A 26,629-nucleotide genomic window follows, 5' to 3' on the forward strand; every position below is an offset into this window, starting at 1 on the left:
ACACATTCAAGGTCGATCAAGGCTGTTACTCAAACTTGTTTTTTATGCTTGGTGTTAATGACTGCTATTAAACATCATATGCAGCCTACTATATATTAATTATTGTTCTTCAATATGTTTTTAAGCATTTTTTCTTAATTTTTTTAATTAAATTTTGTTCTTTCAGTTTGTTCCTCAGTGTTGCTCTATGAAGTTGTTGAACGCTGCTCTTCAAAGTAGTTCAATGCCCTTCGACATCACACTTCAGACATGTTCTTTGAATCTCATGGGTCTTTTCCAAGATTGTTCTTCAGGGTTGTACTTTAAGCTTGTTCCTTCAGGCGAATAATACTGTTCTTCAAGGAACCTGGACAGTTTTCATCAGGGCTTCTTTTTGAGACTGACAGCAACTGTTCAAAACAGCTAGGTCTCCTCTGGGGAAGGGGTGTAGGTGGCGGTCATCTTTACACAAAATGCCACAGAGTTTAAGGAAACTGATCTTGAACACACCTTTAAAGAACCTGTGTTCCCACGGTCTTGTGTTCAGATGTCTCGGTTCCTGGATATGACGGAGTTTGGAGAGGCTGGTCGCTACCTTCGTCTCACCAACCTGGAACAGCTGGCAGCAAAGGCCCAGGCTTTTGATGGTATACACACACATTTAAATATGTATACACACTATTGTAGTCAACATTTGTGTTTTTTAAATTAACTGGAACTGCATATACTGAATAGAAATGTGTGTAATGCTTCGGTCTCAGGGACGAAGCGTGTCTGGATGCCCGATGATGTTGAAGCATATACTGAGGTGGAGATCAGAGAACTGAATGGAGATAAGACCACTGTGGAGACCAAGGATGGGCGGGTGGGTTAGTTAGTCAGTCAATTCATTTCTCATTATATTTCTCATTCCACATTAATAATGATTCTAAAAGTAAATTTATGAAAAGTAAACAAAGTGACAGAGATTATTCCAACTTCTGCTACATGACACTCTTCTTCTTCTTCTTCTTCATCTTTTGCGGTTTGCTGGCAGTTGAACAAATTCACATATTACTGCCACCAACTTTTATAGAGTGCAGACTACATAATGTTTGGTTCTCAAACCTGTCGAAATGCAGGCACCAGCACTGACCTTCAGAGATAAGAGGCTCATCCTCCATGTTGTATGTGTGTGTTTCAGTTTCTGATTGTGAAAGAAGACGACCTCCAGCCCATGAACCCTCCTAAGTTTGACATGATGGAGGACATGGCCATGTTGACTCATCTGAACGAGGCCTCTGTCCTCTTCAACCTGAGGAGGAGATACAGCATGTGGATGATCTATGTCAGTATCTGTCAGTGGACCTTTCACACATTTTCCTGAGATAGTTTCCCAATCTTGGCAAAATGGAAACTGTGTCTGTCAAACTGTCGTCTCTTTTCTAACTCTGTCTGTGTCAGACCTACTCTGGTCTGTTCTGTGTCACAGTTAACCCGTACAAATGGCTGCCCGTTTACTCTGCTGAGGTGGTAACAGCCTACAAAGGGAGGCGTCGCGCGGACACACCGCCCCACATCTACGCCATCGCTGACAACGCCTACAGTGACCTGCTGCAGAGTGAGTCACCTTTAACCTGTGACCTCAACCAGCCGTCCAGCTGTCATGTGTTAGAATTATCCCTCATACTGTCAGATGATTACCTCTGCTTCTGCTCCTCTGCTGTTCTTTCACATGGCTTCTTTTCCCTTCACAGATCGAGAGAACCAGTCGATGCTCATCACGTAAGTCAGACTATTCTTCATTTCTGCCAATAATTGTAACATTATAATCAACAACACCAGATCCCAGACATCCACACGTGCTGAGGTCATGTGTTTGGCTCATCTGTGTGTGTGGGTTTGATGATTTCTTCGGCTGCTGTGATTTATTTGGATTTTGTGACATGTAAAGGCTGAGGTGTGACCTACTGTTAATCAAGTTAAAAAAAAGATTAGAATCATATGTGTTCACGAACAGTACCTGAGTGAAATCCGGTCTCTGTCTGTCAGTGGTGAATCAGGTGCAGGGAAAACTGTCAACACCAAGAGGGTGATCCAGTACTTCGCCATCATCGCTGCTCTGGGAGAAAACGTGAAGAAAGGAGTAAGTCTTCTTCTCCACGTTTCATTTCTCTTCATTTATGTCGTGTTGCTGTCGGTGTGACTGACAGTGTCACTGTATGTTAGAAGACAGTGATTCTGAATATTATGTTACTGTCACATAAAAACCCCCTCTTCTGTGTGTGTGTGTTTGTGTTTGTTCAGCAGTCTCTAGAGGACCAGATCATTGAGGCTAATCCGGCTATGGAGGCTTTCGGCAACGCAAAAACCATCCGCAACGACAACTCCTCCCGCTTTGTGAGTTGAATAAAGTGGTTGTGAAGACTGAGGCTGGGGCTCAGGAGTTCTGTGTCACTGTCATAAAACAACAGCCAGGCGCCAACATGAACAATCAAACTGTTAATTCTTTCTGTAATGATTCCTCCTGAAACACACAGTTCTCAGTCAAAGCAAAAACCTATGTAAAGGCTCCAGAAGACTGTTTTAAGACAGACTTGAAAAACTGTTCTTTAAGTTTTCACAGTGTGTTATAATGAGTGTGTTTGTCTTTGTGCGTCTCAGGGAAAGTTCATCAGAATTCATTTTGGGCCGACAGGGAAGCTAGCATCCGCTGACATCGACATCTGTGAGTTGTGTTTGTGTGTTAATAAACTACAACAGCCTGGCATATTTTTACTTTGTTGAAAGTTTATAATGTTTTTTATGATGAAGCAGAATTTTTTTATTTTTTTTATTTTTTTATTTTTTTTAAAAGTAAAAAAAGTAGTTGTAGAGGTGTGTGTATTTATGTGTGTGTTTTATCAGATCTTCTAGAAAAGTCCAGAGTTGTGTTCCAGCAGCCAGGGGAGAGAAGTTACCACATCTACTACCAGATCCTGTCTAATCACAAGCCAGAACTACAGGGTAACCCCACCCACCACTGTAAACTGTCCAGTCACACACCAGGATCACTGATATTATTACCGATGTTATCATTATATCAACACTAAAAATTAAGTCTAATATTAATTTGAATCATATTCCACAGATTATAATTCAGATGATTTCAAAACTATGTTTCTTCTCTCTTTAACATTTTTTGCAGCAGATTATTGATTATGTATTTATTGAATTTTGTTTAAGCCCAAAATGATTCATTTGGACATTGATTGAATTTACATGATAAAATAAACAATAACCTTGCACAGCAGCAGTTGCAATCACGATAAATCTGATGCTCCTCCAACACACAATTAACAACATAATACAACATAAAAGCCAACATGTTCCATCCTCTCGCCATTATATATTAATCGATAATCAAAATGTTGCTAATTGATGTATTGACTAATTGATTTAACTACCTCACCTGCAGTACCATGTTTGACCACAATGACTGAGTGATGCTGACCAGCTCTAACGACAGGGCTGGGCTGCTGTCTGTAACGTGACAGATAGAAAGCATTTAAAATCTCTTCATTAAAATATTTTGAATGGTGAGTCACTGAAAGAGACGAACTGAAAACGACTACAGAGTGACATTTAACAACCACAATGAGACACAAAATGACCGTAAAGACATGAGACCCAATTACAAAAGACATGAAGTGACTAAAAAGAGCCACAACAGTACCACAATAATGCAATATAACTACAAAATGACACTGCAGAGACCGAAAGACCTACAAAGAGACACAAAAACAGCGGGTTGGATTTGGATGAAGGATGATGTGTATTATAACATGTCTGTTGTGAGAGTTAAACAGGATAATGTTATTTCTGTGGTCGTCCTGTGTTGCAGACATGTTGTTGGTGACCACCAACCCCTACGACTACCACTTCTGCTCTCAGGGTGTGACCACAGTGGAGAGCATCAACGACGGGGAGGAGCTGAACCTCACTGATGTAAGAAACACACTCATCCCAGACAGACACACTGCTCTCTGATGCCATACAACCTCTAATCTGTGTGTTTGTGTAGCACGCCATGGACATACTGGGCTTCACTCCAGAGGAGAAGTACGGCTGCTATAAGATTGTTGGAGCCATCATGCACTTTGGTAACATGAGGTTCAAGAAGAAACAGAGAGAGGAGCAGGCCGAGGCCAACGGCACCGAGAGTAAGACACTCCTTTACTTACACCATGTAATCTATTCAAATAAGATGTCATCTATTATAACTTGAAAGGTAGCCACAACCACACTACATGACTGATCACTCATTAAAGACTTGACTTGAGTTTACAATGATCCCAGGCACGATCCATTTTTAGTAGATGGGGTAAGAAACTGCAGCTAACCCAGAGATGCTTTACTTCTGAAACCTTTAATACATTATCCATGAACCTTTGAGTTTAACTTTTTATTTGTTTAACTTTAACTTAGATTTCTGATGACTGCAGATTCCTGAATAAAAAGCATGATGTGCATTTTTTTATGTTAAGTGACAGACGTCAAACTGTGCTGGTACATAAACAGCAACAAGTGGAGGGAAAATGGGGAAACAGTTCTATCAGATACACATATACATAACAGTGTCATCTGCATACAGGTTAAAGGAAAATGGCTGTATGACATATTTTTAATCAAATACAAACTGAAGAGAAACAGAGACATTAAGAGACAATAAAAATACCTCTAATTTCTTTACCTATATAAGTTTTTACCTCATGTTTCTGCTTTAAATATCATGGAATAAAATTCCTCTTACTTATAATTCCTACTGCAAACAACCTTTATATCACCTGTTACAACTGTTGAGCGTTGGATATGTGGTGTAACATATATTCTGTGCATGTAAATGACATATGTGTTGTCTGTGTTTAGGTGTGGATAAGGCGGCATACCTGATGGGCATTAGTTCTGCTGACCTGCTGAAAGGCCTGCTGAACCCCCGCGTCAAAGTCGGAAATGAGTTCATTGTAAAAGGACAGACTGTAGAACAGGTAACCGATTAATTCATCAATCAAGCAACCGATTTTTCCAGTATTGTGTCATATTAACAGTCAAAACTGTCAATGAACCAATAACCTTTTTATGTGTGTGTGTGTGTGTAGGTTAACTATGCAGTGGCAGCCCTCGCCAAAGCCACATATGACCGTATGTTTAAGTGGCTGGTGAGTCGTATCAACTCGTCCTTATACACTGCTCTGTCTCGTCAGTACTTTATCGGAGTCCTTGACATCGCTGGCTTTGAGATCTTTGAGGTAAAGAAGAAAGATTCAGATGTTTCATAAAATACTAAATGTCAAAAGTAAAATTATGCACCAAACAACTGGCTGTCTGATTTATATGTACCTTGTTAACTGGACAGGTGTAGAAAGTTAGTGTTGTAGGTATTTGTTGACCATGAACTCATAGTGGGGCTGTCTACAGGATGGATGTGTGACTTGCTTGTTAGGTACCAGACACAATGTGTAAATCAGACAGACTTTATGGCGCTAGGCTAGAAGTCTGGCTGCTGTCTATGATACACACCTACAAAACTGTTTCTTTCTGCAGTTCAATAACTTTGAGCAGCTGTGTATCAACTTCACCAACGAGAAGCTGCAGCAGTATTTCAACCACCACATGTTCATCCTGGAGCAGGAGGAGTACAAGACTGAGGGGATAGAGTGGACCTTCATAGACTTCGGTTTGGACTTACAGGCCTGCATAGACCTCATAGAACGGGTGTGTTTGTATGGACAAAATCTGCTCACACAGGCATATTATGACATGATTCACTGTCTGTATCACTTATCTCAATTATCAATGATTCTGTGTGCAGCCCATGGGTATTCTGTCCATCATGGAAGAGGAGTGTATGTTCCCTAAGGCCACAGACCACAGCTTTAAAACCAAACTCTATGACAACCATCTGGGGAAGTCGCCCAACTTCCAGAGGCCAAGGCCAGACAAGAAGCGTAAATACGAAACTCACTTTGAGGTGGTTCACTATGCTGGAGTGGTGGGTATCAGCTCATCATGGTCCTTTGCTGGTCTTGTTCATGTTAAAGTTCCTTTGCTCAATCAGGTGCCAACTGGAATTGGAATGGACTTAATTACAGATGAATTGATTGCTGGTTCCCAAACAGAAAAGTTGAGTTGAGGAATAGATTAGGCAGTCTTAAAATTTCACTCTGAGTCTAAGATTCAATTCAATTCAATTCAATTTTATTTGTATAGCGCCAAATCATAATATACATTATCTCAAGGCACTTTACAGGGTAAGGTCAAGACCTTACTTTGTTACAGAGAAAAACCCAACAGTTCCCACAACGAGCAAGCGCTTGGCGACAGGGGGGAGGAAAAACTCCCTTTTAACAGGAAGAAACCTCCAACAGAACCGGGCTCAGGGTGGGCGGCCGTCTGCCTCGACCGGTTGGGTTTAGGGGAAGATAGAAAGAGGGGGAGGGGGAGGAGAGGGGAGAGAAGAGAGAGAGACCAGGAACAGCTGTGTCGGTAATGGCGTTATTAATAATAAAGACAGGTAATAGTAATAGTAAAGATGAGTAGTGGTGGATCTGGATCCTGCTGCTCCCGAGGCAGAGATACCTGCAGAATGAGGACAGAGAGAGGGAGAGAGAGGAGAAGCACAAAACTACGGGAGAGAAAAAAAAAAACAAAGTTAATGGCATGAAGTCATTGAGAGAGAGCGGGGGAGAGAGACAGAAATAGGGAGAGAGCGCCCAGTGAATCATGGGAATCCCCCAGCAGTTTAGCTCTATAGCAGCATAGCTAAGGGATGGGTCAGGACAAGATTGTGTTCACTAATACTTGGCTTGATTTGTGGTTCAAGCTTCAAGGCCAGCACTGACTTTTATTCATTTTTATTTGGCAACAAAAACAATTATTCCTGATTTATCTTTGTTTGACTGAGGAAATGTTGGCACATCCAGTTAGTTATCATGTAAATCTGTGTGTCGTCTGCATAAATACAATAAGATAGTATGTTGTTTTCCATAATCTCAGCTAACAGATCCTGCAGAGGCCCAAGAATGGAGGCTTGGGAGACTCCATGTCATTTTTTGTTTGTTGGAACTTGTGGTTATTAACACAAAGGAGATAACAGGATAGGATATAAGGAGTGAAATGAACTTCTTTCTGTGTAGAGTTAAATTTATCCACTTTGATGTCACATAGGAGAACAAGGAATTCAAAAATGTTTATTTCACTACAGGTGCCGTACAACATCACAGGCTGGCTGGATAAAAACAGAGATCCTCTGAATGAGACGGTGGTAGTCCTGTTCCAGAAATCCTCCAACAAACTGATGGCTGGACTGTTTGAGAACTACATCAGCTCTGAGATGGGTAACTAAACAAAGAGACACTGCTCAACACTTTCAAATACTTCAAGTATCAAAAATGAACAAAATCCAGAGGATCCAAATTGGAGCAAACCAGTGCACCTTGAAAGACAGAAATATAAGAAAGAAATATGAGGAGGTGACACTGTGTATGTGTAGTAAATAAATATTGTTTGTGCTGCTGTTTCAGCCAGTGATCCAAAGGCTGAAACCAAACACAGGAAGAGGAAAGCAGCTTCGTTCTGGACAGTTTCACAGTTACACAAGGTGAGTTGACTGTTGATACCTGTGATTCCGACAGGTGCTGCAGGACCGTTAATACAGGATGAAGTGATAGAGAAGGGACAGGTTAAAAAACATAGATACAGTCTCCAATACGTGTAAAACACAGCCTGACACAGGTGCTGTCTCAAACAGATGTCTTTGTGTGTTTAAATACAGGAGAATCTAAACAAGCTGATGGCTAATCTCCGCAGCACTCAGCCTCACTTTGTCCGCTGCATCATCCCCAACGAGACCAAGAGTCCAGGTAACCCAGGACCAAACATCTGTAGCCTCACTAGTGGCCCCATTTTAATGCTCATCATGCACCAGAAAACTGGATGAAAAATGGAGCCACAACTTTCCATTTCCTACTGTATATCCTCCACTCTGAGCTAAAAATGACAAGACTGTCTTCATGATGGTAGAACTGTAATGACTATAACAGTTATTTCCATTATCAGCTATTGTCTTTTACATTGGTCATTTTGTCAATAAAATGTAAGAAAACTGTTTTAAGTGCTGCTGTGTGATTTTCAGGTGTGATGGATCCCTTCCTGGTCCTGCACCAGCTGAGGTGTAATGGAGTCCTCGAGGGGATCAGGATTTGCAGGAAGGGCTTTCCAAACCGCATCCTGTACGCTGAGTTCAAACAGCGGTGAGTCCAAAACCTAACCACACACAGAAACACTACACTAAAGATCCAGGCTTCAATGCCTCAAGTTTGAACTTGTCTCTGTTTTCTCAGTTATCGCATCCTGAATCCTTCTGCGATTCCGGAGGATTCATTTGTGGACAGCAGGAAGGCTGTGGAGAAGCTGCTGGGCTCTCTGGACATAGACCACACCCAGTACAAGTTTGGACACACGAAGGTACAACACAAATACTGCTGTTACTGCAACTTACTTCTCCTCCCAGAGTTAAGATGATCTATTCCTCTCCATCTCCACTCCACCCTCATCAGGTGTTTTTTAAGGCGGGTCTGTTGGGTCAGCTGGAGGACATGAGGGACACTCGTCTGTCTCAGATCCTCACCACTGTCCAGGCCATGTGCAGAGGGAAGCTGATGAGAATGGAACGACAGACGATGATGCTGCGAAGGTCAATATGATGATGAATAAAGGATGATATCAAAAATAACATGAGTCATTGTTATTCAGTAAAAACACTACTTTGGTCTTGAATTCTTCTCTTCAGAGATGCCCTAATGGTGATCCAGTTCAACCTCAGAGCGTTCTTCTCTGTGAGGACTTGGCCATGGATGATGTTGTTCTATAAGCTCCGCCCCCTGCTCAGGAGCGCCCAAGTGGAGAAAGAATTGGCTGCTCTGAAAGAAGATTTTGCCAAACTGAAAGAGGCCTTCGACAGGTCTGTTTTTGGTCGACTGGCTGTTTTTTTTTTATTTTTACAGTATTATTTAAACATTTAGATTTTAGTGTAAATAGAGGATAAGGGTTTTTATTCTCGACTTGGATTTTTAGTTTTTTCTACCCCTTATTCTCCATTGTGTTTTCTATCTGTCTCTTCAGTTTGATGTGTTTTTTTCTCCATCAGATCGGAGGTGAAGCGTCGGGAGGCAGAGGAGAAGCAGGTGGTTTTGGTTCAGGAGAAAAACGACCTGGCTCTGCAGCTCCAAGCTGTAAGTCACACGGAAACGTACAGTAACATTGCATGCTGGGAAATCCTCTTTATCCTAGTCCAACCTGATATTAACATGCGTCCTACATCTGGATATTGTTTCTCCTTCAGGAAAAATGTGTTAGTTTAGATATAAATGCATAGAGAACACATGGCATCAGTGCATCAAATCCACCAGACCATGTTGGATGGTGGCCCAGCCTCTAAAGTAAAAAAGAAATAATAATAACTAATGAATTATACAAGGTCAAATTGACGGGTCTGCTAGCTCTGCCTCAGTAATTTGTCTGTTTTTTTTGCTGTCCAGTCTAAACCATGTATCTCTAGGATTAATCTTTGTTTTTAACCCTGAGTTTTTAACTCAGCCCAAAAACCCAAAGTTTATGTTTTTTCCATTCTAATCATCCAGGAGCAGGACAACTTGACGGATGCAGAGGACCGCTGCAATCAGCTGATTAAATCCAAAATCTCTCTGGAGTCGAAGCTGAAGGAGATGCAGGAGCGTCTGGAGGATGAGGAGGAGGTGAGCGCCACGCTGACGTCAAAGAAACGGCAGCTGGAGGAGGAGGTGATGTCACTGAAGAGAGATGTGGATGATCTCGAGATGACCCTGGCTAAAGTGGAGAAAGAGAGACATGGAGTGGAGAACAAGGTGAGTCAGGTTGAAGAGCCTCAGTCTGGTGATGGCTGGAACAAATTAGTTTAAATAAGTTTTTCTTTCTGTCCAGGTGAAGAATCTGTCCCAGGAGATGTGTGTTCTGGATGAATCCATTGCGTCTCTGACCAGAGAGAAGGCTGCCTTGCAGGAAGCCCACCAACAGGCTCTGAGTGACCTTCAAGCTCAGGAGGACAAAGTCAACATGCAGGCCAAAGCAAAAGCTCGACTCGAGCAGCAAGTGGACAGTGTAAGACAAGATCTCAAAGTGTTCAAAGTTGACCTGTGTCAACAAACAGAAGCTGTACTGACATTAAAATGATCAAGCTGCCTGTGCACAGGATGTCAGTCTGCTAACATGTCTGCCTGTATTTGTATAAAGTTCAGTGACCACAAGAACCACTGAAAGCTCTCTAGAGACTTCTCATTGGCCACAAGAACCAAGTAAACATCTGGTACATCATCAAAGACCAAATAAACCATCTAAAGGACATCCAGAAATTTCTTCAGTTACTGCTGAAACCAATCAGTTACTGTTAGAACAACTGATAGAACCTTGTACAGGAAAACAATAACCATCTTTAAGGCCTCTAGAACCTCTTTAATGACCACTACAATCTCCCAAAGAAACAACACAGCCTCCCAGAGTATCCTTTGAAATACCAACAGGACTCTTACGTACTGCCCCTCCTAAAGAACCCCCTAAATGACAACAACAACCATCTAAAGAACCCATAGAACCTACTTAATGATCACAAGAACTATTTAAAGCACACCCAAAACTTCCCCAGAGTGCCATCAGAACCACTCAGAAATACCCTCTAACTGCCCTGTTGACTACAAAAACAACCTCAAATACCTAAACTACCTAAGGGATTCCTAGAATTTCCTCAGTTATGAAAAGAACACCTCAGTTACCCCTAGAATCTCTTCACTAATCATCAGGACAATCTAAAGGACCTTTACAACCTCTTTAATGACCAGTAGTATATCCTTAAGAATCACTAGAAATTCCTGAAGGACAAAGAACAAAAAAGACTCTTGAACCTTATTAACAGTCACAACTTCCTAAAATACCTCTAGAATCTTCTAAATGGCCACTAGAACCTCATAAACAACCACTATAACCTCCTTAACATTCACTAAGTAACGCTCAGATGTAAATTAAAATAAGGTTTTGGTGTGCCACCAGAACAGCCCCAGTGCTCCTTGGCACAGATTGCCCAACTTTTAGGATCTAAAAGCTGGGTCACAAGTCAGAGGTTCTCTGTTCTATGAGTTTATATCTGGTTTCTAACACCCTCTCCTCTCTTTTCCATACAGGTGGAAATTTCCTTGGAGCAGGAGAAGAAGGTGCGGATGGATCTGGAACGAACCAAACGGAAGCTGGAGGGGGATTTGAAGCTTTCCATGGATTCTGTGAGGGACCTGGAGAACCAGAAGGATGAGCTGGAGGAGAGACTGAAGAAGTAGGAAAACACATCCAGAGCTGGTTGTTTTGATCTTGTATTTAACAGAAATGGCTGAATTTCTGTTTTAAGGACAAAAGAATTTCTCTACAAGGACTCAATTCAACTTAAGAGTGAAACTAATCACAAGTAATCACTGAATAATAACAAATATTAGCATTAATATAATCTCTCTTGCACTTTCCTGCTCTTGTTGTCTCTCTTCACGCCTCCCTGAAGAAAAGACTTTGAGTTTGGTCAGCTTCAGTCCAAAATGGAGGATGAGCAGAATTTGGTCGCTCACCTTCAGAAGAAGATCAAAGAGCTTCAGGTGGGTCAGGCAGATCCAGAACAGGACTTCCTGGTATTCATCTCTGTCACTGCTGCTGCTACAGATCTACTGTGTTGTGTTTGCTCCCTCAGACTCGCATCGAAGAGCTGGAGGAGGCGCTGGACGCGGAGCGAGCGTGGCGCTCCAAAGCTGAGCGTCAGAGGAACGACATCGCCAGAGAACTGGAGGACCTGGGAGAGAAACTGGAGGAAGCTGGAGGAGCCTCTGCTGCTCAGATTGCCCTCAACAGGTCCTCATCACGTTAAAGCTACAGGAATTAATTCTTCTATACTAACCATGAAATAAATGACTCAACATTTAGCAGTTACAGAGCCAGCTGTTCTTCTCAGGAGTTGGTGAAGATGTTTGCCATAAAAGGTTCATAGGGTGATAATATTGCAACAGTGTGTCCTCAGGTTGTTGATTTTTTTTTTAACCATCTATAAAAATGGTTGTGTTTTTGTCAAGATTGGAACCTTGCAAACAAAAGTAGAACTACCCTCTGACTAATTAAGTCTTAAGGTCATGAAGGAAACCAACAAAATCAAACACTTGAAAATGTTATCTTCTTAAAAATAATACATTAGATCCATATTTTGTGCCACCGGATGAATGATTATGATTAACATTATGATTTACATTCAGGGACAGTCAGCCATCATCAAAAATGTTCTGCAGTTTTATATCTCTGTGTCTAGGTATCACTGACAGATAACTGAGCCCATAGGTGCCATGGTATGTTCCTGCTGGTTGGTGCTCTAGACAGCTGAATGTCCCACCCCCACGCCCAAGATAAACCTCACATGGGCGCTCTGGTCTGGAAGCACCCACAGTTTCAGCGCCAATGACTGAGTCTTTGATTATTTCTCAGTAAACCTAATGGCCTCAGTATGTTTCAAATGAAGCACTGTCAGATCATCTAACAGTGTCTACCACTGGCACTTTTCATGTGAATTGCTGAGTCTCACCCTTTGAGGAAGGACTGTCTCAAACTGGGCTTTGTTGTCCCAGCTTGTATGAATCCTTCTGTTTGTAGACCTGGTTTCTCTGAGACCACACTGAGACCAGAGCCATGAACCCTGTGACTACAAACGATAACCAACTTCATATCACACAGGAAGCGAGAGGTAGACTTCCTGAAGATGCGGCGGGAGCTGGAGGAGGCGGGGCTTCACCACGAGGCGACGGCCGCCACTCTGAGGAAGAAGCACTCGGACGCAGTGGCAGAACTCAGTGAGCAGATTGACTCTCTGCAGAGAGCCAAGCAGAAACTGGAGAAGGAGAAGGCGGAGGTCAGCCTGGAGGCCGACGACCTGGCTGCTAACGTGGAGCAGCTGTCCAGGGCCAAGGTACAAACTACACCAGGAGCACTCCACTGGTTTTATCAGCATCAGCTTACTCATCATGTTGAGTTCTACCAAGCCTGTTGCATAATGGGAAATGTAGGCTCCAGTGTCTTCAGGGTTTCACACACATTAGGGAATACAAGTTAAGAAATCTCAGCCTCTGAAGCATCATTTCTGACGAATTGTCTATCCCCTGAATTTATGGACATGCAATATGAAATCTCATGAATAAAGTAAAGCAAGGATGGTCTGTGTGTGTGTGTGTGTGTGTGTGTGTGTGTGTGTGTGTGTGTGTGTGTGTGTGTGTGTGTGTGTGTGTGTGTGTGTAGGGAGCTGTGGAGAAGATGTGCAGGGTTTATGAGGACCAGCTGAACGAGAGCAGGAGCAGAGCTGAAGAGCTGCAGAGACAACTGACTGAAGTCTCTGCTCAGAAAGCACGAGCCCTGACTGAGACCGGTACAACACACACACACACACACACACACACACACACACACACACACACACAGACTTAACTTTCCCTAACATCTCTCTTCTCTTTATTGTTCTTCCAGCTGAGTACAGCCGTCGTCTGGAGGAGCGGGACATTATGATTGGCCAGCTCCAGCGCTCTAAGGCCGGGGTTTGCCAGAACTCTGAGGATCTGAAGAGGCAGCTGGAGGAGCAGAGCAAAGTAACACTGAACCGTCATAACTCTGATCATCATTTGTATTTAGGACTCATGACCAAACTTACAAATTTACTTCTAGATCTGACTCAGCTCATTTCTGTCTCTCCCCGATGTGTTAAATGGAACATGTGAGCATCAGGTTTGTGGATAAAAGTAAATGGATGTATACATGTCGTGTGTCTCAGGCTCGTGTAGCTCTGGCTCACGCAGTGCAGGCTTCCCGTCATGACTGCAGTCTGCTCAGAGAGCAGCTGGAGGAGGAGCAGGAGGCCAAGGCCGAACTGCAGAGGGCGCTGTCTAATGCCAACAGTCAGGTGGTCCAGTGGAGAGCCAAGTACGAGACCGAGGCTGTGCTGAGAATAGAGGAATTGGAAGATGCAAAGTAAGCCAATACTGCTAGTCCAACTCCAACTTATTACAATTGAACACAATGACGTTGCACAGCTAAAGAATTGCTTTTAGCGTGGTTAGCTTTACTGCAGATACTTAGTTCTTATCTTTTTATTGTAATTGAGGTTTATAGTTAGTTATAGTGACAGTTTCTAGCAATTCTACAAATCTATGAATTTTAAATCTATAATGTAAAAAATTGAAGTAAAGCTAATTAGCCTATAAAAGAGGATTTTATAGGCTAATTAAAGTGTTTTAGACTCAGCAGATATAAATTTAGGAAAGAGGAAGTTGGAGGACCAAGGTTCTCAGTTCTAAAGTCCTGGATACGGTTCTGGTTAGCTTTCAGGCCCCTGTTGCATTTCTTAGTTCAAGGTCTTTATCTTTGTTTACTCTGGACACCTGTTCCATCCAAGCAAATTCTGACCCAATACATAATGAACCAGTGGAAAAACTGACCTCCTGAAAGGTCAAAGGTCTTTTTCTGCTTCTACTTCATGTCTTTGGTTTGTTGTGTTTTGCTGTTTGCAGGAAGAAGTTAGTTGTCAAACTGCAGACTGTTGAAGAAGCTGTGGAGGCTTCTCAGGCCAAATGTTCCTCACTGGAGAAAACCAAACAGCGTCTGCAGACAGAGATTGAAGACCTGGTGGTTGAACTGGAGCGATCCAATGCTGCTGCTCTGGCTCTGGACAAGAAGCAACGCAACTTCGACAAGGTCAGTCAGCAACACAACCCATAACCTTCAACACAGTCATAAACAATGTAGGAAATGAAATACAAGACTAACCACCAATGGACGTGGAAGGATTCAGCATGGGAAGCTCAGAAACAAGTGTGAGTGTTGCTTTTTCCTTGTTTGATGCAGTTGTTGAGTGACTGGAAGCTGAAGTTCGAGGAGAGTCAGACGGAGCTGGAGGCATCGCAGAAAGAGTCTCGCAGTCTGAGCACTGAGCTCTTCAAACTGAAGAACTGCTATGAAGAAGCTCTGAACCATCTGGAGACAGTTAAACGAGAAAACAGGAACCTACAAGGTAATCTGTCCGTCTCTCTGTCTGTCTGTCTTCTGTCTGTCTGTCTTTCCTCTGTCTGTCTTCACTTACAGCAGCTACATGGATAACATCAGGTTCAGGACTTGGTCTCTGGTCAGTGTTTGAGTTTGGAGAATCTCGTGATGTTACAGATGTCAGAAGTTTCAAAAATGAACAACACAATAGTTTGTTATCTGCTCTAACATGAGCTTCAAAACTTCATACAATTGAAACAGAGCGTTGTTCCCAGAATGTATTAGCTTTAGGGTTAGACTGACACTTAACTGCATGGAAGGCAGTGTAAATATGTTTGCTAAAGCTAACAAGTCTGTCTTTGTGATGGCAACTGTAGCCTCCAATCTGCCCTGAAGACGTAGCGCTGCTTAGAGGGCAAATTAAAACCTCTTGTATCATAAAACTCTTGTCAAGTGTCAATCACCAGCTCCAGGTAGGAAACCATGTTCGGCAGCAGAGAAAACAAACAGCCCCTTTGAAAAGACAGCAGCTTCTTATATTCAGTAACTAGCTGACAAGTCACCAGAATACCCGGTGACTTCATTAGATATTAAGTTTCAGGTGCTCTTTCTTTCCTTTACCTTTCTTTCCCTCCACCAGGTATGTGTGGTTCATTACATCCTTCACCTGCTGCAGACAAGTCCAAAAGCAGAGTCAACAAGTTTCCTCTTGTGACCTTGGGGCTAATAGACAGGTTTTCATTACTGAAAGCAAACAAGGTGACATCAAACTGTTTTTATGAACCAAAGCCAGAGCAACAATAAAACAGAGACCTTCACCCTGGAAACAGAAACACTGAGGACCTGACAGCTGCAACAATCAGACCAAAGATATGATCTGTTATATATATATATATGAACCTCCACAGCACTAACCTTGTGTGTCAGACTTGATACCGATCGTCAAAGGTCTGGCTATACAAAACTCTAATGGACATAAATATTTGTGATCGACTGAGAAATTGATTGAGCTAATGTGTTTGTGTGATTTCAGAGGAGATCCTTGACCTGACTGAACAGATCAGTCAGGGAGGGAAAACCATCCACGAGCTTGAGAGGATGAAGAAGATCCTCGATGTGGAGAAGAGCGATGTCAGAGCAGCTCTGGAGGAAGCAGAGGTATTTCTCCCACCTGCTGTAGATACTGTATCTGTCAACTCTCCACCAGCTGGACTGTTTACTAAACCGCTGTTACCACCATCTCTCTACCAACCAGGGCACTCTGGAGCACGAGGAGAGTAAGACACTGAGATTTCAGATGGAGCTGCAGCAGATAAGGACTGAGATAGAGCGCAAGATTGCAGAGAAAGATGAAGAGATCGACAACCTCAGGTACCAAATATATAAAGTAACAGACACAGTGTTTTAATGTGGTGAAAACATAATGAGTGACATGCAGTGAATGAATGCCGACCAATCAGAGCACAGTATAACACCAGAGAAAACCAACCAGTAAAAGACCTGACAACTGCAAACACCAAATTTAAAACTGTTAAACCAGGCGAAGCCACCAGCGCTCCCTGGAGACCATGCAGGCCAGTCTGGAGATGGAGGTTTGTGGTCGCAGTGAGGCGGTTCGTTTGAGGAAGAAGATGGAGTCTGACCTGAACGAGATGGAGGTTCAGCTGGGACACGCTAACAAACAGGCAGCTGAGAGCCAGAGGGTCATCAGACACCTGCAGACACAGGTAATCTCACCTGGTCCAAATTCATTTAAAATATGAAGACAATAAAGTCAGTGTTAGGGTGGGAAGGATTAATTACACAATTTAAACACATCACATTTGACTGAGGGAATTTTTCTGATCGATGAATCACTCCATCGTCAGAATAATCAGCAGATTTATTGATAATTGAAATAATTGCTAACTGCAGCTCTAAGAATGTCCAGAAGTTCTTGAAATGTAAATCAGTTCCTCAGGTCTATCTATAGAGAGAGTGTCCCCTGGCGAACACAGCCAAATTCAAATATATGAAACAGGAAAAAGTTGTTTCACGTGAGCTGGATGTGGAAGGAGCTGAATCCTAACCCAGATTAATGAGAACAACTTAATAAGGTGAAGATATTTCAGAGCAGAGAGTCTTTCTGCTCCTATTGTCATTTTCTAATTCCAGAAAGTTGCGTTTTTGTTTAACTTTTAAACATCACATGTTCCAGGTTAAAGAGCAGCAGGTGGAGCTGGAAGATAAAGTCCAGATGACCAATCAGCTGAGAGAACAGATCGTCCTGTTGGAGCGACGCTGCTCCATGATGACAGCGGAGGAGGAGGAGCTGCGGGGGATCCTGGAGCAGACTGACCGCGCCCGCAGGGTGGCTGAACACGAGCTGGTGGAGGTGGCAGAGAGAGTTAACCTGCTCACTACCCAGGTACACACACACACACACACACACACAGACTGATTGAAGACTGATTTACTGATCGATCAATCGATCACCTGACTGATGTCCCGGCTGCTTCCTGTGTTGCAGAACGCAGGTCTGGTGAACCAGAAGAGGAAGATGGAGGTCGAACTGTCTCTGCTGACAGGAGAGGTGGACGAGGTGATGCAGGAGAGCCGCAGTGCTGAGGAGAAAGCCAAGAGGGCCATCACTGATGTCAGTCCTGAGTCCTGACCTCTGACCTTTGACCTCTGACCAAGCCAAAACGAACCCAGAGCTGTTTTGCTGGTGTCCAGCTGCAGTTGCTCTTCTGTTTTTGGTTGTGTCTGTTTTTTTGTGAACTTACCTGACCTCTGTGCACATGTCTCTGCAGGCGGCTGTGATGGCGGAGGAGCTGAAGAAGGAGCAGGACAGCAGCAGCATGCTGGAGAGGATGAAGAAGAACATGGAGTCTACAGTGAAAGGTACAGAAACACACAGCGGTGTTGAGTCCACTGGTAAACACAGAGATCAGCTGCTGTTCCTGCAGACGAACGATCTGTGTCCGTGTCTCTGACAGACCTGCAGGTCAAACTGGAGGAGACGGAGCAGACGGCGCTGAAGGGAGGAAAGAAACAGCTTCATAAACTGGAGACCAGAGTGAGTGAAAATTGGTAGACTTGCTAACTAGGCTAATATTACAGGGCCAGTACAGAAGTCTGGCTACCTCCACCAGGCTCCTGGCGTGAGGTATGGGCTCTACTTATTTTCCTTTGTAGAAGAAAAGCTTGTCACTTTTATTTTGAAGTGGAGCTTGAGATAACAGGAAGAGGTGGAGTTTTTGTTGGGTGGATTTGGAGAGACCCAATTAAACCTAAAGGATACCCTGTAGAAACATGTCACATCACAGAAGCTGACGCGCTCTTACTTCTGTTTTACTGTGACTTTAAGAACATGGGTTAACTATACAGATGCCATTTAACCCTGAGATCTGATGGATTGGAAGGTGTTCTGTGTATCTGCATAGGTTTGTCCTGATCCAGATGAGATATCCAGATACAGCAGGTGTGAACAGGGTCAATAAAACAGGTGGACTGCTGTGTGTGCAGGTGAGGGAGCTGCAGACGGAGCTGATAGTGGAGCAGAAGAAGAGTGAGGAGTACCAGAAAGGAGTCCGCCGCTATGAGAGGAGAGTCAAAGAGCTGACGTACCAGGTCTGATCGCCCCCACTGTCATCATCCAGCTGCTGCTTCTGTCCACACCATACAGATGTTCTGTTGGCTCTCTGTGTTCTTCATTGGTTCTCCTTGTGTCCCTGCAGTCAGAGGAGGACAAGAAGACTCTGCTGAGGATGCAGGAGCTGATCGAAAAGCTTCAGACCAAAGTCAAGAGCTATAAGAGACAAGCTGAGAACGCTGTGAGTGCTTGTAATTGTAAAAGGACATAGTTCACAAACAGAATCCAGAGTTGATCTTGAGTTTCCCTGTTGTCCCTCTGTGTGTCCACCAGGAGGAGCAGGTGAGCTGCAGCACTGTGCGTTTCAGGAAGATCCAACATGAGCTGGACGACGCTGAGGAGAGAGCCGACATCGCTGAGACGACGGTCAACAAGCTGCGGATTCGAACCCGTGAACAGACCAGCAAGGTCGCCATGGTGAGTCACACACAGCAACTTAATTCTGTAGCTGACAGGGAAAAAAAAGTTCAGAGTTTCTGATCTGCTCTTTGTTTCTCTGCAGATTGCTGAGTGAAGCTCTCCTGCCTCTCCAGACACCATCAGTGTGTCTCCAGTGTTTGATTGCCGTGTGTTTTTGGCTGATGTGTTTGTGCGGTATAGTCCAGGATCATGGGGGGGGGCACTTGAATCTGCATCTTCTGAATGTAACCATGTCACTATGTTTCTATATTTCTCCAGTGTAAAGCACAGGAGTGAACTGGTTTGTGTGGGAGGTGTTGAGGGCAGTGAGCTGGTATCAGCAGCAGAATGGAGTAAACGAGTTTGAAGAACTGAACGGTCCCAGCAGTGAGTGCGTACAGCTATGGCAAGCCCTGAGGAACAAACGTGTCAGTCGCTCAGTCACCACCTGCTCACAGTCACACACACTCAACACAGTTTGTCACACTGTTTAAGGCGTAGAGAAGTGGGAGAAGGTGTCGGTGTCAGGCTCAGAGTGTGAGGCTGGGGCTAATTTCTGGAAGAAGTATGCTCTAATGCATATCTGGTAACAGCCTCAGTAAAAAGTATTACTTTGTTTATTTTTGTCATCACTGTTTTACCCCACGATTCCTCCTTTTTTATTCCTCAGTTTGAAAACTTTCCTGGTTGTTGGTGAAAATGGGGAGAAATGTGCATGTTTTATAGACTGTGGGACAGCAAGTAATGATGACATATCAACAAAGTCACTGACAGTGGCTACGTTTACATGTGTTACATAAAGTACATTATTAAAGGTGCTAATGTAAGTATTTGCTATTGTTACAAAGCTAACATTAGCATTATCAGCTGTTTACTTACCAGTCTAGAAGAAATGTTGCAAGTTCAGCATCAAACTTCATCCCTTACTCACCGAGCTGTCTCCAGAGGTGGAAAACAAAGTCAACGTTAAGTCTTGTTTTGCTTCTATTTCTGTCACTTTTCTTATCACGTTTTCTTGCCCTCTGGAAAGCGCTACTTCCTCATCCTCTAATGTTGATCGAGGGCAGACTGAATGATACCGTGACTCACTTTTGCCTCTTAAAGTACAAAGTGGTATTATGAGACGGGTCAGCCCAGTGCTAGCTTGTTAGCATGCTAACTTCAGTAGATATCGAAGTGATGTCAAAAGTGTTAGCGCTTCACATTCTTCTGATGATCTTGGTTAAATTTTGAATGTTAAGCTAAAATACTTACATGTGGCACCTTTAAACCTGCATTAAGTGATGTTTTTGATTTCAGCTACACATCACCTCCGTCTCTTAACTGTCCACAGAAAACAATAGGCAGCCAAAATATAAATGAATAATAAAGCAGCAAACAGCAGACAGACATAGCAAAACAAGACAGTTTTAAGCCTGATCTTAAAGGTAGAGAGGGGGTCTGCCTCCCGAACCCACACTGGGAGCTGGTTCCACAGGAGAGGAGCCTGATAGCTGAAGGCTCTGCCCCCCATTCTACTCTTACTAACTCTGGGAACCACAAGTTGACCTGCATTTAGAGAGCGAAGTGTCCTATTGGGAAAATAGGGAACTATAAGCTCTCCAAGGTACGATGGTGCCTGACCATTAATGGCTTTGTAGGTGAGGAGGAGGATTTTAAATTCTATCCTGGATTTTACAGGGAGCCAATGCAGAGAAGCTAACACAGGAGAGATGTGATCTCGTTTCCTAGTTCCTGTCAGTACTCGTGCTGCCGCATTCTGGATCAATTGGAGGCTTTTTACTGAATTTTTGGGACATCCTGACAATAAAGAGTTACAGTAGTCCAGTCTTGAGGTAACAAATGCATTCACAAAATCATGTTCACAGTCACGTGTCATGACCTCAAACCATGTACCTGTGTTCGGACTGTTTGTTTGAAGTGAATATTGATGTGTGGCTTTGACTGTAGTCAGTTGTTCTGAAATCTTCAATGAAGTAAAGAAAAAAAAACAAAAAACTTTTGTGTTCAACTTCATTGTCTTAGCCCTGTTCTTTTAGTCTATATTTGTTTATACTTTGGAAAATTAAGTACACCGAATTAGCTATTATCAGTTTTCTATGTACCATTATGTGTAAAGACAGTGACTGGATTACTGTGACACTGTAGAAAACCTAAAAACGTTATTATTCTAAGGCAGATTCTGCAGTTATGTCTTTTTTAACTGATTTATGGACATTATTTACATCAGAGATAATTGTGTCCTCTGAGAGACTTTTTAAACTTGTTTTCACTCATCAGGATTTTTTCCTCCATGGCAACAAAACACAATCTACAGCAGCAACTGTGGGTTAACTTGGATTATTGACTAAGTCTGGACAAACACGTAGCCTCATCTTCAACGTTTTTTTAAGATTCAATGATTTTACCACAAACACACTCTGAACAGGAAAAGGCAGATTTTGGCATTCAACACTTTATTCACAAACTAAAACCAATCACTGTATCCACAGGTCAGTGGGTGACTGTACAGGTGTGTTAGATCAGTATCACTGGCTGCACACGGCCGCTTTACATCACGTGTCATCAAGTCTTGCCATGAACCCTCCATTGGTCCATTCATCCCTCCATCCTCCAATCAAAGTGCTCAGCAGTTTGTCCTTCAGTGTGGGTGTATGTGTGTGCGTGTGTGCGCGAGGGGGTGGAGGGAGTACAAGTGCAGGTGTGTGTGTGTGTGTGTGTGTGCGAGTCGGTCCAGAACTGTCCGATTCTAGTGCGCGTCTTTAGAGAACACACCAAAACATTTACAAATACATTCAAACACAACCAGGAGGTTTTTCCTAGATAGTTGTTAGACAGCAAATAGCACCGCAGAGCAAATACATTTGGGGTTAAAAAAAACTATAGACAACAGACTGGTCGTCTGCATTCACACAGGAAGGAAGAAGTCACCCTCAAACACTTTTACAAAGTTAGAGAAAAACTGATATTTGTGATGACAATTTAATGGAGCGGTGTGTGTCCTCTCCCTGTGGATCGACAGCATCATGGCATTTTACAGCAGAAAATGTGAAGTAAAACAAAATAACTCATAACAGGAAAAAAACCCATAACAGAAGAGGAAACAGACCCTTTACCTCTGGGTGCAGTGGGATGACAGTGTAAGAGTATCTGAGGGGCAGTTTCAACACAGACAAAGATCTGATTGTGTCCTAATATTTCTTATTTTCTTTTAATTTCCTGCCAATAATCAGCCAGAAAGTCGCATCACTTACATTAATTCGGCATTGGATCAAATACAACAGACAGAGATCACATCAAAGGTTTAATTCTTCCATCTTGTCTTCACTTCTTGTGTGAATCCAGTTGTTTTTCTACAGTTATATTTTACATTTTTATAAGTTACATGTTCTAATTAGATCTCTGGACATTTCTGACCAGTGGTTTGTTTGGGGCGAGGGAGGGAGGGGGGAGAATGGACGCCAGGGCTGGAAAAAAATAAAGATAAAAATCAGCTGAGAGGACGTAAGGACTGAACTGAAAAGGAAGAAGGTGATTGGATGAAAATGTGATGATAAAGTAAAACTATTTTTTTCATAAAACAGCTGCAACAAGTTCTGGATGCAATGACATCATCCTGTAGTCCTCTTTCTATTGGCTGATGACATATTACAAGACCTCATGCTCCCACAGTCTTGTTTTATCTTTTGTTCTTTTCCTTGTTCGTTCTCTTTGATTTTTTAAAAGGTTTCTCATTGTTGTTCTCTTCAGGGCTGCTGTGTTGCATTGTGGGTACTGTAGTCAGTCACCAAGTTAGTACAACTGTTGCTCTGTCGTCAGTAAAGCCGTTGGTCACCGCAGTAACCAACGCTCAAGTTAGTGGGATAAAAAAACAAAAAAGAAAAAGAAATGACATCACACTTACATCAGCAGTGATGTCACAGTGTTCGATGTGGACATTTGTTTTCTGCTTCTGTCTCAGTCTCAGTTTAATGACAACAAAACAGGGCGAACAGGTCCTTTAATGTCTTTACAGACTGTTAGAAAGACTAAATATGAACATGAAAAACAAATATGGCCGCTGGGAGGTCACCTGCAGAGGAAGAGGAGGAGGAGGAGGAGGAGGAGGAGAGTTTTTGTTCTAAAAATGCTGCTTTATCTTTCTCAGATTTTACTGTTGATGCAGCAGTGATGAGGAATACTCCTGTCTATCTCTCCATCTCCTCCTCCTCCTCCTCTTCATCACCATCATCCTCATCCTCCTCCCCTTGGCTCCTCCCCCTGGAGCTGCCCTCCTCAGAGGAGAAGGGTGGAGCTGAGGAGGAGGAGGGAGGAGCAGCTGATGAAGAGGTGCGTTGGGTGTTTCGTCCCAGCGTCTCCCTGAGCAGCAGGGTGGGAGGGCCTAGTGATGTCACAGAAATGGCAGAAGCTGATTGGCTGAACGGTGAGATGGGGGCATGGTTGCCAAGCGATGCTGCCGCGTCGACGACCATACCCTGCTCCTTCAGGCTGCTGTGGGCGTGGTCAGAAGCCTGCTCCAACCAATCAGGAGGCTTAGCCCTTCCAGCCGTCCCAGATCGGACCTCTGGACACACAAACACACACACACACACACATACAACACAGAGACTAGAGTAAACTATTGCACAGTGTAAAGTGTGTGTGTGTGTGTGTGTGTGTGTGTTACAGTGGTTAGAGTTGTTGTTAACAGACACACAGAGAAAACTAAGGCACATGCAGAAGCAGAACAGACGAGCAGTGAGAGAAACAAACACAGATCCTGTTAGAGGAACAGACGACTGACGGTTCTGCTGGAAATGTGTTTTATAAGATTGTTGTTTATTCCTGTTGGTTTTATCTGACTTGTGTTTTTTTTGTTTGTTTTTTATTGTTGAGTTTTATGGATTTTTATTAATAATTGTGAAGCACTTTGTAACTGCTGTTTTGAAAGATGCTTTATAAATAAAGTTTATTTATATTTATTTATAAATTTATCAAAAACACCATGTATCTGTCAGTCTGTTTGCCACAGCGTCTTTTTTGTTAAAATCAACTGTATTTTATTTCACTTGGAACCAGTATTATTTACTATAAACAGCTGTTTCTTTTCCCATAGATAATGCAAAACAGAAGTTTGTCTTATTTATTTATTTATTTATTATTCTTTATTTTGGTTTCTTTCCTCCAGTAAAAACAACCCCAATCAATATTGTGTAATTGAGTGTTGTCTGAGAGTTTTATTAAAAACTCAGTGTGTTTGTTACCACGTCATGAAGCATGTTGTTGCTTTAACCTGAATGAATCTTCATACAGGCAGCTCAGGGTTGTTTCCTAAGACAAGTGTAAACTGTGATTTCTCTTCTTCTTGTTTGGTGCTGCAGAAGAGTTTCAGTTGACCCGAAGTTGAGGACATGCTTTATTAATAACTTTTGTTCCTCCATAGTTCAGGTTTTGTTTTCAGGGTGTGTGTGTGTGTTTCCACTATTATTATTAAGACACAATCTAATGAAGATGATGATTCATGACTCTACAGTGTCAGACTGAGACGCAGTGTGAAGCGGCAGCGTGCAGACGGACGAACCACACAGAGCAGGACAAGAGGAAGACTCACAGGGTTCGAGACGATGAAGGTTTCTTGACTCTCGGCCACTTCCTCCTCTCAAACACCCTGATGCAACAAACATACACACACCATGTTACACACACACTCTCTCTCTCTCTCTCTCTTTGCTCCGCCACCAGCAGCCCTCAGCTCCATCAGGAAATCATGCAGTGTCAGAGCAGGAAAACATAATGTGTGTGAATGTGTGTGTGTGTGTGTGTGTGTGTGTGTGTGTGTGTGTGTGTGTGTGTGTGTGTGTGTGTGTGTGTGTGTGTGTACCTGTAGTCATCAAAGCTGCCATGTCCCCGCCCTCCTGCTGAAGAGACAGTCTGATTGGTTAGTGAGCAGAAGCCACTGGTGATTTGTTTGTTAACTCAGTGTCCAGTGACAACTTGGTCCCATGATAATTTTCCTACTTTATGAGTTGACGACACCTGAACGCACCATGAGAGATTTTAGGACACTGAGGTTGTGTTTCACTGATTCTGGAACAGGGCAGTTCATAAGTCTGAAATTTAACACCCACAATAAAACTGTCCTCTGCTGATCACAGTCGTTACCCTGCTCTCTTCTCTCTGAATCCGTAGAAGAGACACTGAACCAAAGTTACAGCAGCACAAACATGGCAGAACTCTACAAGGCCTGTGTGTCAGCAGCTGATCAGGAGACTCAGAGCTTTTAAACAATGTCCAGTCTGTCTGGGCTGAGTGAGGACAGAGTCTCTGTCCCACAGGAGGGACGAGGGGTTATTGATGGGACACAGTGATTCAGACTGTTCACCCTGCAGGACGACAAAGGGTTAAAAAACTACTACTACCTGTGTGTGTGTGTGTGTGTGTGTGTGTGTGTGTGTGTGTCATACCCGGCTCCACTGAGCGCGTGCGAGGATTACACTGCTTGTGTCCCCTGCAGCCTCTGAGCTCCATCAGCTGAACATGGAGCTGATTGAGAACCGTCCGATCTAAAGAGCTGACGGCATTTATCAGCTGGGGGTGGGGGGTGTGGGGGTGGGGGGGGTAGAGAGAGAGAGAGGGAGGGAGAGAGAGAGGGAATTGAAACTGTTGTGTTCAGGTGAATCAGCTCAGACTGATGATCACAACAGCTTCACACAGGGATTATATGAAGTTTCACAATTAACTTGTGTGTGTCTGTGTGTGTCTGTGTGTTTGTGTGTGTGTGTGTATGTACCTGGTATGGGTCTGTGTTGAGGTCGAAGTACTCCAGGAAGCCAGTGGCAAACTCACAGAACAGGAAGTTGTGGGTCTCGTTGATGGTCCTCAGACACCAGTATGTGTTGTTGTTGGCGCTGGTGCACGCACAGAACGGACCCACTGCAACACACACACACACACACACACACACACACACACTTAAACATCATGGAACATTTAACAGCACATGTCCCGTGTGTGCGTGTGTGCGTGTGTGTGTGTGAGTGTGTGTGTCGTACATGTCCAGTAGGGTGCAGTGTGCCAGTGCTGGTTGTCGTGTGTGAAGCAGGTGAGTCCAGGCATCGAACACGTGTCGTTGTTCCTGATCCTCTTGATCATCTTCCTCATCTTCTTCCTCCTCTTCTGCTCCTTCAGAAGCCACGCCTTCTTATCCCGTGCCCCGCCCTTCCTGCACACACACACACACACACAGAGGAAGTTTTTTCCTTTCATGTCCTTTACTCCTGCATCACTGAACCTGACCCTGGTGTGTAAAACCTGGTTGTTTATGAGAAACTAATGAAATACGATATCCAGTTGCATTGTGGGAAATGTAGGATCCTGTGTTCAGACTTAAACTCAGGATTTCTCAGCTTCTGCTGCTTCAGTTTTTACCACAAGTCAAATTTTCCAGCTGCGAGTTAAATATGAAAGGACTTGATTACAGGTAATTTAAAGAGCAAGTTATTATTCAGAACAGTGTAAATCATGCACATACAACAGGTCCTGACC

At 43.3% G+C, this 26,629-nt stretch overlaps 2 protein-coding genes and 1 long non-coding RNA gene across 8 annotated transcripts in view; 1 reads left to right on the forward strand and 2 right to left on the reverse strand.

Moving 5' to 3' along the window:
- The first annotated feature begins 208 nt into the window (after positions 1 to 208).
- On the forward strand, positions 209 to 20,497 carry LOC139606512 (myosin-7B-like). The gene is made up of 45 exons (XM_071458721.1): positions 209 to 626; positions 741 to 844; positions 1,163 to 1,306; positions 1,423 to 1,579; positions 1,716 to 1,743; positions 2,011 to 2,104; positions 2,266 to 2,358; positions 2,623 to 2,686; positions 2,866 to 2,964; positions 3,842 to 3,945; positions 4,022 to 4,160; positions 4,867 to 4,985; positions 5,097 to 5,246; positions 5,542 to 5,712; positions 5,810 to 5,989; positions 7,202 to 7,334; positions 7,521 to 7,597; positions 7,772 to 7,859; positions 8,132 to 8,249; positions 8,340 to 8,463; positions 8,556 to 8,692; positions 8,789 to 8,959; positions 9,146 to 9,230; positions 9,639 to 9,881; positions 9,958 to 10,134; positions 11,208 to 11,353; positions 11,573 to 11,663; positions 11,756 to 11,913; positions 12,781 to 13,012; positions 13,339 to 13,465; positions 13,564 to 13,682; positions 13,865 to 14,061; positions 14,601 to 14,784; positions 14,935 to 15,100; positions 16,106 to 16,230; positions 16,328 to 16,443; positions 16,613 to 16,799; positions 17,270 to 17,479; positions 17,582 to 17,707; positions 17,865 to 17,955; positions 18,051 to 18,130; positions 18,580 to 18,684; positions 18,792 to 18,887; positions 18,980 to 19,123; positions 19,209 to 20,497. The coding sequence occupies exons 1-45, from the start codon at positions 527 to 529 to the stop codon at positions 19,218 to 19,220; spliced, it is 5,811 nt and encodes a 1,936-aa protein (XP_071314822.1). The 5' UTR covers positions 209 to 526; the 3' UTR covers positions 19,221 to 20,497.
- Positions 17,548 to 18,852, reverse strand: LOC139606513 (uncharacterized). The gene is made up of 3 exons (XR_011684639.1): positions 18,682 to 18,852; positions 17,838 to 17,915; positions 17,548 to 17,675 (listed from the first exon to the last, which is right to left on the reverse strand). It is a non-coding gene; the product is annotated as an uncharacterized lncRNA (long non-coding RNA).
- Positions 20,498 to 21,539: 1,042 nt separating the features above from the next.
- Positions 21,540 to 26,629, reverse strand: part of LOC139606511 (extracellular sulfatase Sulf-2-like) — a 69,937-nt gene continuing 64,847 nt past the window's right edge. For 2 of the 6 annotated variants that reach the window (XM_071458715.1, XM_071458716.1), the window contains 6 exons: positions 26,137 to 26,306; positions 25,875 to 26,017; positions 25,549 to 25,672; positions 24,966 to 25,002; positions 24,696 to 24,752; positions 23,501 to 23,669 (listed from right to left, as the gene is read on the reverse strand). In XM_071458715.1, coding sequence (XP_071314816.1) covers positions 23,639 to 23,669; positions 24,696 to 24,752; positions 24,966 to 25,002; positions 25,549 to 25,672; positions 25,875 to 26,017; positions 26,137 to 26,306 — 562 coding nt within the window. In that variant the 3' untranslated portion in view covers positions 23,501 to 23,638. Of the gene's footprint in view, positions 23,670 to 24,695; positions 24,753 to 24,965; positions 25,003 to 25,548; positions 25,673 to 25,874; positions 26,018 to 26,136; positions 26,307 to 26,629 lie in introns of all 6 variants that reach the window. The other 4 variants (XM_071458714.1, XM_071458717.1, XM_071458719.1 and 1 more) reach the window with 4 other exon arrangements.

Source organism: Trachinotus anak, unplaced genomic scaffold, assembly GCF_046630095.1.
Source record: "Trachinotus anak isolate AG129_WGS33_773 ecotype Australia unplaced genomic scaffold, CSIRO_AGI_Tana_v1 ptg000022l, whole genome shotgun sequence".
NCBI lineage: Eukaryota > Metazoa > Chordata > Actinopteri > Carangiformes > Carangidae > Trachinotus > Trachinotus anak.

Excerpts from the sequence above, each read along its gene's own strand:
- LOC139606512 (XM_071458721.1), top strand. The coding sequence starts at position 527 with ATGTCTCGGTTCCTGGATATGACGGAGTTTGGAGAGGCTGGTCGCTAC. Across the intron at positions 845-1,162 it reads TGGAGACCAAGGATGGGCGG|TTTCTGATTGTGAAAGAAGA; the intron begins GTGGGTTAGTTA and ends TGTGTGTTTCAG. Across the intron at positions 16,444-16,612 it reads GAAGAGATCGACAACCTCAG|GCGAAGCCACCAGCGCTCCC; the intron begins GTACCAAATATA and ends CTGTTAAACCAG.